The 14,187-nt window shown below is 48.9% G+C and overlaps 4 protein-coding genes across 4 annotated transcripts; 2 read left to right on the top strand and 2 right to left on the bottom strand.

The window, feature by feature from the left end:
* Positions 1–4: 4 nt before the first annotated feature.
* DFJ58DRAFT_908071 (uncharacterized protein) lies at positions 5–2,119 on the top strand. The gene is made up of 3 exons (XM_041395089.1): positions 5–394; positions 520–850; positions 913–2,119. The coding sequence occupies exons 1-3, from the start codon at positions 161–163 to the stop codon at positions 1,647–1,649; spliced, it is 1,302 nt and encodes a 433-aa protein (XP_041238513.1). The 5' UTR covers positions 5–160; the 3' UTR covers positions 1,650–2,119.
* On the bottom strand, positions 1,780–3,693 carry DFJ58DRAFT_109765 (WW domain binding protein 11-domain-containing protein). The gene is made up of 7 exons (XM_041378661.1): positions 3,581–3,693; positions 3,494–3,525; positions 3,367–3,424; positions 2,987–3,313; positions 2,887–2,931; positions 2,706–2,819; positions 1,780–2,652 (listed from the first exon to the last, which is right to left on the bottom strand). The coding sequence occupies exons 1-7, from the start codon at positions 3,618–3,620 to the stop codon at positions 1,910–1,912; spliced, it is 1,359 nt and encodes a 452-aa protein (XP_041238512.1). The 5' UTR covers positions 3,621–3,693; the 3' UTR covers positions 1,780–1,909.
* Positions 3,694–3,703: 10 nt separating this feature from the next.
* On the top strand, positions 3,704–6,090 carry DFJ58DRAFT_708932 (uncharacterized protein). The gene is made up of 4 exons (XM_041383797.1): positions 3,704–4,041; positions 4,092–4,167; positions 4,220–4,385; positions 4,436–6,090. The coding sequence occupies exons 1-4, from the start codon at positions 3,867–3,869 to the stop codon at positions 5,981–5,983; spliced, it is 1,965 nt and encodes a 654-aa protein (XP_041238511.1). The 5' UTR covers positions 3,704–3,866; the 3' UTR covers positions 5,984–6,090.
* A 3,382-nt stretch (positions 6,091–9,472) lies between these two features.
* On the bottom strand, positions 9,473–14,083 carry DFJ58DRAFT_109699 (uncharacterized protein). The gene is made up of 9 exons (XM_041378660.1): positions 13,539–14,083; positions 13,412–13,482; positions 12,597–13,361; positions 12,342–12,540; positions 11,307–12,288; positions 11,090–11,260; positions 10,711–11,034; positions 10,018–10,659; positions 9,473–9,967 (listed from the first exon to the last, which is right to left on the bottom strand). The coding sequence occupies exons 1-9, from the start codon at positions 13,956–13,958 to the stop codon at positions 9,666–9,668; spliced, it is 3,876 nt and encodes a 1,291-aa protein (XP_041238510.1). The 5' UTR covers positions 13,959–14,083; the 3' UTR covers positions 9,473–9,665.
* Positions 14,084–14,187: the final 104 nt, after the last annotated feature.

The following is a 14,187-nucleotide window of genomic DNA, read 5'->3' as shown; positions in this document are numbered from 1 at the left end:
AATTACTGGTCTGGCAGTGAACGGGACCGGTACCGCGTCGAGGTCACGTGCCTCTTGATGTTATGCGCTGGCCTATCGGGAACCCGGGATCACACTATCAGGCTCTCAGACTTGCTTCCAGCTTTCTCTTGGTTGCGGTGATCAGTGCTGAAACAGCCTTATGTGCGAGGCCGTCCTACTTTACCCAAGACCGCTTGCTCGTTATCCAGGACGCCTCCTCCTCCTCCCTCTTTTACCTCATCGACCTCCTCTAAAGCCTCTTCCTTCGGAAATATGGTCCCGCATTTTTGTGCAGGCTCTCTTCGAGGATGATAAAGATGCCCAATCACACAATGCGCACAGTAATTTACGGCATTCGTGTTTATCATTGATGCTAGTATGCAAGGGTTTCAAGGCGAGTAGCTTGAGTTTTCGATGTGCTTCTTACGTACAGGAAGCAGGCGAGTGTAGTCGCATACATGGCTATCTCGGTCCATTTCATTCACTCTGTCTCACTATGCTGACACATCTTTGCGGTAGGAAGTTGCAATGCCGCTCTTATATTCCAACGTGTGCTTGCACTCTGTGAATTCCTTGCAGAAGTTTACTGCACATCTTCACTCTGCAGACCAGATGTGGGATTCTATCCGCAGAATCCCTTACTCTACCCCCGGGCGTTGGGTGCAAGTGCTTGATCTTTCGGAACTTCTCGCAGAGCTGGATTCCTCGGCGTACTATGCAGTTAACGCACTTTTGACGCAGCTTTTCCCACTGCTGCCGTTCCTCGCAAAGTTGACTTTGTACTCTGGATTTCTGCTGAGCTATCGTGCACTTGCGTCTCTCACACACAGAGATGGCAGCTCTAATATTCGTGCACTGAGGCGGAATTTATTATGATCCCTTCATATATTCCGCGGTAGCAACTCGGTGAAGACCCTTTCGTTCAGTTGCTGCGGGTATGCGTAAATCTGGAGCTACTGGAAGTCACCGGGGTTGGTTTGGATGACACTGATCTCGAGTCACATCTCGATAACACCGAAAATCTCAAAATACCACATATAGCTGTCCCGCTCTATTTACCGCACCTGCGAAGCCTTACTCTATTATCCATGCCTTCCTCTTTGTTGATGTATGCTCTTTTGCACTCCCCCCTACCACGTTTACAGAATCTATCACTTACTCCGTATGATGACATTCCCTTTCCTGCATCACTCTCGTCCCTCTTTCTTGAGAAGCATGGGCAGCATCTTCATACCATCTTTCTCTCCACTCCGAAGTCTTGGCCTACACACTATCATCCATCACCCACTACTATACTCCACACATCCCCACATCTCAGGCACCTCTCTCTGGAATATCCGCTACCGGCACTTACAATCACATTTCAAACGCCATTGACTGGTGTGTCATCATCATTTATCCTTCCCCTCCAGATCTTGTCAATTCCCCGACCCAACAGTGACTTCTGGGTCACTTTGGAGAGGCTCCTCCCCTTTCTTCCTTCCCTACAAATTATACGCATGCGCGACGTAAGGTGGCTAAGGCATGGAATGACTTCCCGTGCTCAGGAGGCTGGAATACAGGGTGAGATGAGGGAATGGGACCGTCGCTTGACTCGTAGAGGCATTCGACTGTTGGACGGCAGATGGAAGGAGTCACGGGGCGTGTGAATGCGGAATGTTCAAACTATTGGAGCTAGCTATCGTCTTGTATGTTTTCGTGTTTCCAGCTCTCTGCTCCTTGCTGTATGTAGCTCTTACCTCTCACCTCTCAATATGAACCTTGTCTCTGCGATTCAAAGAATTACACGCTATCCTGTTGTGAACATTTTCTAAGCTGAAGGAGACAATCTTACATGGTAAATAAATCACCTGAGCAAACTGCATTGTCCCTTCTGAATTTACGTCAAGATACGCAAGCAGCGAATGCCTCATGACTTCGAAGTACCTAAAATATCACCTATCTCCTCCACAAATTTCTGATAATCATCCTTCTTCCCAACATCGGGCTGTATGCCCTTCGAAGATCCTTTTTCATTCAGGGAGGCTGCTGCAACTACAGGTACCGGCCCAAATTTATCCATCAATGAGCTCACAAGATCCGGTCGCGAAGCTTGTGCTGGTTCCGAAGATTCTGACCCTGCACCGAGAGAAGGAGCTGCGTTGACCTTGGATGACGCCATTCCAGCAGCAGGCTTTTTCCGCTTGAGGGATGTCGGAACGAACGCCGTAGCCTCCTTCTTGAAGTCCCGTAATTGCGGCGCGGCCGAAACCGTAGCTGCAGTTGTATTATTATCAGCAATCCCTATAGGGGAAGCGCCAGGGGCTGGCGGAGGTTTTTGGGGAAGTGATGGATGGGGCGTAAGGCGGTTGACACGATGTGCTTGGTACGTTTGGTGAGGAATGGCAGAAAGTGGATCTTGTATGGACGAAGCAGACTGTACACGAGGGAAAAACCCAGGAGGTGGGGGAGGCATATGGGGTTGCATGAACGCAGATATGGGTGGGTACGGTGAGACACCGGGCGGGAAGCCAGGAGGAGAAGTATGTCCAAATCCTGAAGGTTGATGGGGATAAGACGGCGGGGAACCCTGGACAGAATTAACAAACGGAGGAGGCGGTAGTGGCGGAAACGGAGCGACGCTGAAGGGAATGTTTGGTGGTAGTGGTGGTTCTATGAGATTAATCTGAGAATTGAGCGTATGTTAAACAAAGAATGGAACGAACCTTGAAGAATGCTTGGTGGAGGTCCTTCTGGCATCGGAATGTCATCATCGCTGTCAACCATGACATTGTTGTTACCAGTTGGAGGAGGACCTTCAGGCATAACGACGTCGTCATCTAGACATTGGAAAAGGTAATGTTGAGCAACAGATCAATATGAAGTGAATTAACAGTATTTGCTGACCGCCATCAGCTTCATCGTCACTGGCTGTCTCATCAGGCCTTAGGGCTACAGTAAGAACATCAGAATTAATTCACACCGTGTATTATTAGGGTTGACTTACGTCTCTCCATGTAGGGCATTCCTGGAGGGGGTACACCATAGGGATTCATGACAGCATCATAGTAGATGCTTCGTTCAGGATGCCGAGGCAAGCCATGTTTGTTGAAAACATTTCGTTTCTGCTCGGCAACCGGTTCCTCTTTGTTGACCTCGTCCTTGTCTCTACGAGCTCGGTAAACAAGTTTACGTTGTTCAGGATGCTCTTGGACGTATTCTTCTTTCTTAGCCATGATTTTGTTTAGCTCTGCCTTGAGTTCTGCCAGGCGATATGTCTCTGCACCAGAGGGCTCTGCCACTCCCTCAAGCTTCTCAATTTCATCCTGGAGATCTAACAAAGTAGCACTGAGTCGAATGCTATAGTAGATGAAAGGGCGAACCAACCTCTTGTGTCCTTCTTGACTAGGGCGAAGTCGCGAGCTTTGGACCTCTCTGCCTTGTTCTACTGCAGTGAGAATAATTCCAAAATATGCGTTTAGTCTAGATATGATCGTCGAGGGTGTATGCTCGCCTTTTTAAGTTCCTTCTTTCGTTGAGCCTTTCCTAAGGGTCAGTGCCATTCATTACGGGCCTGTGTGTAATACATGAGGAGACTCACTAAACGCATCCGCTGGGTTCAGATTCTTTCCTTTTGCCATGACGGCGTCGGCTGGACTCTTGATGTGCTGTTGCGACTGCTTAGTAGTCGCTTGCAACGAAGAATAGTACGGTACCGACACGTGACTCGGACAGATAGTCTTCGGAGTCATAACGTCTGACCGATTTCGTTCATAAGTACCATCGTGGTGGTCTCTATCCCACTGGTAGGGAAGAACCCCACGAGGGATCCAGTTATTCCCCAGTTCTACTTAGTAAACCGACGTTTGTTTCCACCGTTTTGCTCAATGACGTCGCAGCTGAGAGCACAGGCCACAGCGCCGAAGCGACCGCCGAAGATGGCCTCAAATCAGTCCTTGAACCATCTCTTGAACTTCACACTTCCTCCTAGACAGATTCAGCCTCAGAATGTGCCCAGGAGGAGTAAGAAAGCTGTTCATTCAGCTGTGTGGAACAAGGAGAGTGAGTATCGTCTTCTATATTGTATTGTGTTACTTCTTACAATGTCACAGGGTTCGTGAATGCGCAGTACCGGTTTGTTATGAACCCAAGCGGGGATTATACGGTCCACTTTGCAGACCCAGACATGTGAGGTTTCCAAGATGTCCCTGGACCGATCACATTTAACTGTTGATCTCAGCTTTTTCCAATGGCACGATATATTGCAGGTCATCATTCCACAGTCCTCAGCCTTGGCATCTGCCGCTGTTGTCGGCAGGGAGCATGCTGTACAGGAGGAGGGGGTCAAGACCTGTCCCATCTGTTTGTCCCCTCCTACTGCTCCGCGAATGACAAAATGCGGGCATGTCAGTAAATGCCTTCTACTACATACCAACGACTGAAGATTATTTCCCAGGTATATTGTTTTCCTTGCATCTTACATTACCTGAGCATGTCGGACAAACTCAAATGGGCACGATGTCCGGTCTGCTTCGATACGATCAACGAGAAACAGCTAAAGAGCGTCAAGTGGTATGATGGACCTCAGTTCCATGAGGACGAGCCTGCTGTTGCCAGTGGCTCCTCGTATGTCACACAGCTTTCGGACCATGACACGACTCCTCGAGCTGGATCCACAATGCGCATGCGACTGATGCAACGTCCTCAGATGACAACCCTTGCATTACCACGCTCACATACTTGGCCATCAGACCTAATTCCACCTCATCAGGCTCCTTTTCACTTTCTTCCCGATGTATACGACTATGCCAAGTTCATGCTTGCTACTCCTGAATATCTGATCGCTGATCTTTCCAACGATTTGGACGCGCTCGCCGTAGAACGCCGGATGATGGCCAGCGTGCAAGATGAACTCAGTATTTCCTTTATTGATGCAGCTGATCAGAAGCTTCGCCATCAGATTGCTAAAGCAACTGCATTAGAATCGCCGCAGCTGAAGGAAGCCATTGACAGAACTCGCAAGGATCACGACGACATCGTACGACGCCACAACCTTGAATGTGCGCGAAAGCTTGCTGGGGAGATGAAAGGAGCTGCACTCCCCGAGGCACCAGAAGAATTTCTCGCGACAGGTTCGAGCTCTGGGATTTTCGTATCTTCGCGCACTCCCCTGTCGATCCCTGCCACTCCCAAGTCGACACCATCACCAGCACCCGTTCCAGCACCCCCTGCCGATACTTCTAACAATCGTAGTCACAGACAGCGCCGTAACATTAACCCTCCTCCCCCGTCTACGCAGACCTACTATTACTACCAGGCAGCGTCTGGCCTGCCCATCTATTTACATCCTCTCGACATCAAGATCCTTTTCTCGCACTTTAACGGCTATGCCTCATTCCCAGACACAATTACAATCCGTGTAGATTCTGCCACTGAGGGTACTGTCAACGACGACCTGCGCAAGAGGTGCAAGTACCTTGCACACACACCAGAGGGTGCAGATGTCGTTTTCATCGAGGCAGACTTGGAAGGAGTTGTGGGTCAAGAGGGCCTCAAGAATTTTGAAGGGGCGATCAAATTCCGTAAGTCAAGGAGGAAGGAGAAAGGTAGGAAGGACGACCGCGCACGTGCACGCGCGGAGGAACGCGAAAGAGAGAAGGTTGTTGCGCCGTGGACGGAGTCTGTATTTTCCGTACCTCTCGATCCCGTTCTTCATACCATGGAAGTGGAGGGGATAGCGAATCATGAGTCCCCCATCCCCCAGATTAGCGGTGCTTGGGGTTCGAGGAGCTTTGCATCTGCTGCCCATTCCGCATCGGGCGCAGATCTCAGACATCCGAATACAAACAATCGCAATGCGAGTCAGGAGATTGGGGATGAGTGGGAATTAGACGTAGCTTGGCACGAACTTGAGCAGCGAAGCACAGCTGGACAAGGGAACAAGAAGAAGAAGGGAAATAAACTTGTCGTCATGGGCGGCGGAGCAGGGGGGCGAAGGCGATAGATTTTTATACGGGAACGATTGAGTCACGATCTATTATCTCTTTGTAACAACAGCCTGCAGCGTCACTTATTTTAATTGTTGAAACCACCCAATGATTGTTTACAGCTATTCGGCATTTGCGATGCTTCGTTGAGAATTTGCAAGAATGCATAAGTATGATAAGATCCGTATTCAAATTGATGATCCTAACGCCATCAGTATGTTTAGACGTTGTATGCCACCTCAATGCCACCTCACATGGCGTCTAAGGACCGAGACATGGTTGTATATACTATGACGCCAGCCCCACTGTTGAACGAGGAGATTTTGAAGGTACGAGTCATGTCAATGATAGCTCTGAGCATTGCGTGGACAAGTCTGGCCAAAGCATTGACATATACTTGAAAAGTTCAAAGAGTCCTGGTGAAGGTGGTGTAAAATTGCGCCTCAAAGTCTTAGGTACATTTTCCAAACCGCTGGCAGAGAATCGGATGTCCCAGGACTATCAATGTTGAAAGCGTTAGAGCCACGCCATGGTGACTACATCAAAATCCGTCCCTCAAAGACGTACGTCAGGTCACGAGTCTGCTATAGGTTAGATCGAAGACGCATCGGTATAATCTTGGCTACTGGAATCTGATGAAGGAATGACATCAGAGTCCCTGCAGGGAAATCTGATGCTGTAACACCGAGAAGCTCGGCACAAAACCTGGAAGAAAGCTCAGTGATAGAGCATACGATAGTTGCATCAGTAAAAGTGACGGCCTGCGTCAAGACCCACATAGCTGTATTTGATTCAGAATAAATGGGTCTCCGAGTCACGGGTTGAACGGTACTGGAAATACTTGCACACGACCCTGTGCGCAGGAATAGTCAGTGCTAGGAATTTAGCAATATCTTATCTGCAAGAATGCGCGCCGACAATAAGAATCACGGTTGATATAAGATTGACCTCCTGACAGCGCTCGTATTGGTAACAAAACCGTTTGAAATGCGCCATACCGGCGTGCCCAGTAAACAAGTGATTCTAGGGTGCGCAGAGGCGGCGGTTAGACCGTTCTAATGAGGCGAGAAGTTCGGAATACAGGGCCAGGGCTGCTGTGACTGTACAACGCTATCGAGAAAAAGGTTAGCGCAAGCAGGTATGACAACATGACGCCGCTGAAGTGCGTCAAGATTTCCCCGCCGGGATAAGAAGGGAGGGTCCAAAGCTATGTCAACTGCAGCTTGAGTTCAACGGTCAACGTTTTGAATTGATCAAAACGTGACGTTCGCGAATATATTTAGCGCCACATGCGTGTCATGCCTACTACTCCGCGAAGTTAGGTAATTCCGAAAGGAACGTTTAAATTTGAACGTCGTTACCGAGTCGTGACTTTCGTCCCTGCATGATGTCACTAGTACTTCTCACAATAGACACAGATGCAGGCCATGACATTTGTTACTTGGCCCGTTTTTGGGGTTGTGTGTAGGGGGATGATACGTGTTTGGGAATGCAACATGTCAGATGCGTTTACTTCTTCGCAAGACGCCGAGCGAATTGTTCCGGTGACAGACAGCCGTTATCATGATGTGGAGCAGATCAAACGTCATGAGGGCAATTTCGAAGGCAACTGACTGTTGCTGCCAATTCTGCTCGTAATTTTCACTATATCAGTTCTGACGATGCCTTTGTTGCGAATGTCTAAATGAAAGCCTTGCTCACATTGACCCTATTTCTTTCTGGGGAAGAGTCGAACCTGAGTAACTTGCAATGATGGCAGATTCGTTAGGACCTCTGAATTCAGTGTGCGGACATTGAACACGCTAGCATTACACGAGGATCATCATGTAAGACTTAGACAAGACAGGTAAAAGGCGGTGTTTATGAACAACGTGTCCAAATGAGCTTACAGAGTTGCGTTGTCAGAGTGATGAAAATAAATAAAAATCCATCGAAGTCTGGGAAGTAGTAAAGAGGTCAGCTGTTATCAAGCATTACTACGTTACAAGAAAACAAACGAACATTACATGTTCACTTGATCCAATGGGGTGGTTTTGTGGGCCACGAAAAGTGAACTGAAGCCGACTGGTTGGCTCTGGTGGACAATATACTAACATCTGGTAACACAGAAGAACGTCGATGCATGGAGGATGTGATCCCGTAGGGGGAGCTCATGGACATGATCAAGTCGGCGATTGACGGCACTGGATGGACGGTCTTGGAAGTAGTAGGGCGTATTCAGAGTGAATGCTAAGCGCAACAAGTTTGGAATACGAACCGCCACTGATCTCCGTTGCGAGTAAGAAATAGGGTATGGTATCCTTTCAAGAACGACGAGGTCGCTCAGTGGTGGGTGAGTTGTAATATTGTTTTCGTGCTTCTTCCTCCATTGCAGCCAGCTTGCGTCTCGCTTTCTCTTCTGCAATTCTCCTGGACTCCAGTCCACAATCCGAGAGTGTAGTCATGCAAGGTTTTGGAGTATAATATCAATGGATCCTGTTCAAAGCTAGAGATTGAACTGGACATAAGCACTGATGCAGAATCAGGAAGAACCGGGAAGCGGGCGAGGGAGAAGCTTTCGGAAAAACAAAGATACGAATGAGATACCACAAGAGGGGAATACTTATACGGTGAATGCCATGAGTGTGATGCGAACCCATCCGGATCACCTGGGCCGTCCCACTCGCTCCACAACACACAGACCATGTCACCGCGGTATCACACCTGCCGTTGCAACCTCCGTTTATTATTACTCCGCGTCGTTGAACTCACGTGGCAACGCCAGGACATAATCAATCTAGCGACTGGCTGCCTCTAGCTGCCCCTCCAGGATAGACTGGACAGTAGGGCTTGAAGAAAGGAATATGTCTCGGACGATGAACTCTTCGGGTCTGTGATGCCTACAACTTTAATTAGAAGGGTCACTTCGAAAAATGATGATCTCACACTGTTTGTACCCCAGTTTACATCATATCGAACGATGGAGTACTTCACACATTTACCGAATATTGGCGCTCGTCTCATGTTTCCTGCGTTCTATGTCACTTGACTCATCTTGCAACAGAATACGGGTCACTCATCTTTTAGTATACCCGGGACCGTTCACATTTTGTGCACCTCCACGGATCACGAATATCAAACATCATATTTCGTTTGTAATGCAACAGAATTCTAGTGATATAAAGGAACTCACAAGATCAAATTGGTCGCTCAAACTTAAAATTCGGATATCCCTGAAACGACACAGCTCGGGTCAGCTCCCACATCAGTCACTACCTCTGCAGGCCCAATCGCAGCTGCGATTACTCTCTAGATTCCCTACCACTGGGTACTGAGCGGATATTACCAAGCGCCCTGGGGGTTCTATCAATTGTCCGGAAATTGAAGGTTGATTCGGGGTTCAACGTCAACGTGCAACAACAAACGTCATCGGCTCAAAAAATGCGAAATAATAATAGTGGAAAAACCCTAGAAACGCTTTTAGAAACCCGCACACTTTCAGTGGTGCGGGCGGTTTGAGCGAAAACTTGGAGGACCGCTGTACTCCTATCCCAAATTTGGAGAATGAGGTTCAAGAAAGTCGTCTTTGATGTTTGATATATGGTAGTGGAATAAGTACGATCTATAAAGTAACATGAGTCCACCAATGTTACACCAAAAGGTTCGGGGATGGCGGAAATGTGAAACGAGTGTTAGCCAAAAGAAAGCACGAACAACGCGTCACGCGTGTGTACGCGTGGATGTACTCCGTTTAGGCAGGATGACGTCACTGGCATGAACATCAAGGGTAACATGTATATCATGATATTTCCGCAAGTCAATTGCCTCCGTTTTGGCCACCCCCGCTGTATCGTTCGGAAGCCAGATGATCGGTGGCGGGGCAAGCAACTCGGGCGCATACATGATAGCCGACATCTCTTCGGCATGGTCCCCAAAGGATAACGGAGGAAGGTGAGGAGGAGCATCAGGATGCGTTCTGGCTGCCCGTTCTGTAGCGATTAGATCATCCAGAGTTTCCGTTCCTATAAGACTATATTAGTACATTGATGATGTTTCAGACAAACGTTCGTACGAAGTGGCAGCGGACCACGATGACTTGAAGCTGATGGCATAACCGCTAACGTGAGAGACATCATTTCGAGGACAGAAGCCATCGAGCCCCTCGTGCGGTTCCCTCTAGCGGTGAGCATGCTACGGTTCTCGTCATCGGTATCAGTGCGGTTGTCGGATTCCAACGCCCTGCGAAATACTCTGAGAGACTCTTGGGTGTTCTCAGGTAACGCTTGGAGGCTTGCAAGCCTCGTTTTGTACATGGTGTACACTTCCACTATCCCCGCCACAACGAGAGCTATGCCCAAAAGTATTCCTCCTTCTATCCAGAGCCGCCGACTGAGCAAAATTAAACCGAGGAGTAGAGGCTGTAGCGCGAGGAGCGTGCCTAATCGCTTCAGCAACCAGATCTGGAGAAGCCCCCCAGTCTCCGAAAGAGTTCGGGCGTAAACATGTCCAACAAGGTATCTATTAGCTGGAGGGCGGTCATTTCGCTCTGCGGAATGATAAGGCACAAATGACGCACCAACAAGAGTCAAAAATAGAAGAATCACAATAGCCGGCCCGATCAAAGGGAAAATGAGAGAGAAGGCCGATGCAAAAACCATGGATAGTACACAAGCACTTGCAACATAAGAAGCATCGTAAGTTGTCGGATATACAGCTGGTCGATGAGATAAGTTGATCGCAATCGAAATTGAGTCAGGCACCATACCTCGGAAACGCTGTCTTGGGGTGACGGCGTCTTGTTCCGAATGAAGAACAGACCACAATCGGACGGGTTGTAACAACATTAACCCAGGGAATAGGACAGCAACATTGATAACGAGAACAAAAGCGAAAGCGCTCATATAGACACAACCGGTTGCGACCGTTTTGGCAATGTTAACCTCAAGCATGAATGCCTCCAACGCGAAAAGTAGGGCACCGGCGGTGATAGTAAATGCGGCGACCATAACTGTTATGGTGTAAAACACAAGTTTGACCGCAAGCATTCGGACTCCGGACACGGATACGACACCACTCCATCCAGCTGCCCCTATATCATACCCTGATGAGCATTAAACAGGATGAACATGTGTGAATATGCTGACATTTTACGATCGTGAGCGCAATCACAGTGAAAAGCGTAGCACCAATTGCGGGAGCAAGGGAAGTTGCTAATCCGGAGACAAGGTTCCCATGGTGTGAAAGGGGCCGAAAGAAAGGTAAATAATGCTCCACAGTAGAAGCGGCGCCGAGAGCAAGTCCCGCAACAGCTGTGACTATACAGAGTTCAATACCGATATCCCCCCAGAAAACATGACTTACGGCCAGCGGCAAGGAGTATATTGACCACCACCATAACCAACCAAAAGGCTGTAGAATCCAACAGCGTCGTTTCGTTCTGCAGCGTGCCCCAACGCACGTCTTCCTTTGCCCTACCCTCTATGGGTTCCACAGCATGCATGTGGCGTAAACCACGCCCGATGATAATCCAACCCTTGACTGGCGCGCCATCAGCGATATCTGCATAGGAATCTTGCTGAGCCTCGGCAATCCGCATGTTGATGAGCTTCAGCCGGGAACGCCATTGGTTTATTTCGGTATAGACAGCACCGAGGTTATCATAGTTGAGGTCAGAAGCAGGTCGAACAAACGGCTGTCGCGGCTGTAGGCGTAAATGAGGTGGCGGAACATCTTCAACGGGAATGTTGTCTTTCGGTCGAATCCTTAGTGGAAAGGTCTCCCGGCGGTCGGATGACGTGTCGAAAGGTCTCTGACGTTGGCTTCGAGGCGCAAGCCCTTTCTGTGGTCTGGGTGCTGGGCCAGCGCGAGGTTCCTCGCCCAACGGATTGCCAAAATCAATCCCGTGCGTGAGGACGACCCAGTCGTCATCAAGAGAACCCCGAGTGTCTAATGACGAATCCACAGTCAGATATTCAGTGCCTGTCCCAGTTCCACCGCCACCACTTTCAGATGACCCTCCGCCATGGTTTGGCCTGTAGTACTTTGGGTCAGGAACTGATGTCGACGGCTCTCCGAGTTCCTCCGTCTTTACATGGCTCCCTGATGGCATGGCATTGTAGGATGCCGAACATCTGTCCTCTTCCTGGAAGCGACTGCCCACAATTCGTTGTTTGAATGAATCCGTCAGACTAATCGGCGTGCTGATGCCGTCGGCAAGTCTCCCGCCATCAACACTTTTCAGGCCACGTAATTTGTAGTACTGTGATGGGGCCACGAACGAGGTAGGAGTGAATGATGAATTAGCCTGCGCCGGGTTGTGTCTCCGATGGCGCGGACGGTGTCTCTGGAAGCAACCGTTAGCCCAAGAGATATGAAACAGTACACCGAGATTATTACCGATCCAACTAGAGCACGAGGCCTGCCTATGTGAGGTCTGGATGGCGTTTCCTCACATCCACTAGGAATTTGGAGATCAGCAATGGAAGGGTCGGGTGTTGAAATCCTGAAAGATGATATGTATCTTGTTTCTGCAACTTCGAGGTTGTCCAGAATTTCGTCTCGTTCTTCAATGAGCAGTGCCAAATTATGGGTATCGCTGGAAAATGTTGCTCCATCAGTGCACATGAATATTTGTCTTACACACCTTCTTACCATACAGTGAACAGACTTTGGACGTCAACCTCCAATACTGAATTCTGAGGGTTCTGACAGTAAGACTGAGTTCGGCGTGAGAGCTGCGGGGGTCGGTTGTTGGACCGAGAAGAGCCTCCCAATGAAGAACTAAGTCCAATTTTGCCAAGATAATCCTTGACACACTTCTCTCCCCATCCTGCAAAACCGGGGGCTTTTCTGGAGCTCAGCCAACCCATTTCCTTCCCTTCGCATCGCACTTCTAACCAGCGCCGGCGGAATGCAACAAGATTGTTGATTTCTTTCAGTATTTTATATAACGCCGGCAGCGTAGCCGCAAATACCGCCAAAATGGCAAGAATGACGATGCGCAGTCGAGCTTTCGAAGCCTGGTTATCGCTGTTAAATACATCTAGTACTGAGTAGGTGGTGTTTGCAGAGGCTGAGCTGGCTTCAAGTAGCTGCAGGAGACGTAATAAGCTGAGATCTTGAATTGTGGAGTAAACTCCGGTAAAATTAGAGTCGCCTGTCGAGTGCGCAAGGCATGGCGTAGACACGAGGTATATCGGCAAGGCGCCGCCAAGGCCCACCAAACTCCAGCCAAGCACGATGATGAGACATGTCCACAGGGTTCGTTGGCTCAATTCCTCATCGGATGGAAATAGGCGAGCGTCCACTAGAGCTGACCTTCCAGCGTCAGGGACGTCTGAAGGTGTAGATGGAACAAGCGGTACAGAGGGAAAGAGAAACGCGCCGAGATTCGAGCTCAACCGATGCGGTCGCAGCCTGCAGGCAAGTTAGCATATGTAACTATTGCATAGATACCAGCGTCCTACTCTTGTTGCACGAACCACTCTCTAAGCGCATATATTTGTCGGTAACGTGGACGTAGTACAGCAAACAGCAGCTGCCAGACCAATTGAGTCTATAGGCACAGGAGAGGATTATCAAGTGATGACTCACCCAAATGGCGAGGCCGACACTCGTTGGAAGCACCATGGTCGCGATTACTCCGTCCGAAGCTGCATCTAGGCCATCTCCGATGCACACAGGCTGAATCTGCGCAGCACTTCGATACGAAAAGACATGGGATGAAGAGTCAGATCCCGAGACAACAGCAGTTGAATATGATACAGATGTTGTGGTTGATTGGGTTACTATGGGGTATGAAGGGATATACATCGCGGGGTATAGGCTTGAAGACAACATTGAACCACCAGGGTTTGGTGTTACAGATAGCAAATTTGACATGAGTGATAGTTCATCAGAAGGAGTAAGTGAATGAGTAGTTCCAGAGGCAGTTTCGGACCACCCTTGGCTTTGACCATCCACTTGAAGTCGTCTAGGTCGTAGCGCCAAACCGGCGTCTGCGTGAATAGTCATAAGAGCCCTCGGCTGGGCGGGTATACAACAAGTAAGTAACGAGTAACTCAGAGTAAGCACGGTGGAGATTGACAATTTCGTTTGACCGGGTCGTAAGAAGGATCAAAAATTCTGAATGAACCAACAATTATATGCCCATATTCGGTTCGGTAACCGAGATGTTTCATGCTCACACCAACCTTGTTTGTTCCTCTTGAGAACCATGCTACAAGGACTTGAAAATATAATG

Source organism: Suillus subalutaceus, assembly GCF_016647625.1.
Source record: "Suillus subalutaceus strain FC151 chromosome Unknown DFJ58scaffold_148, whole genome shotgun sequence".
NCBI lineage: Eukaryota > Fungi > Basidiomycota > Agaricomycetes > Boletales > Suillaceae > Suillus > Suillus subalutaceus.
This window is presented reverse-complemented; position numbering and strand designations above follow the sequence as displayed.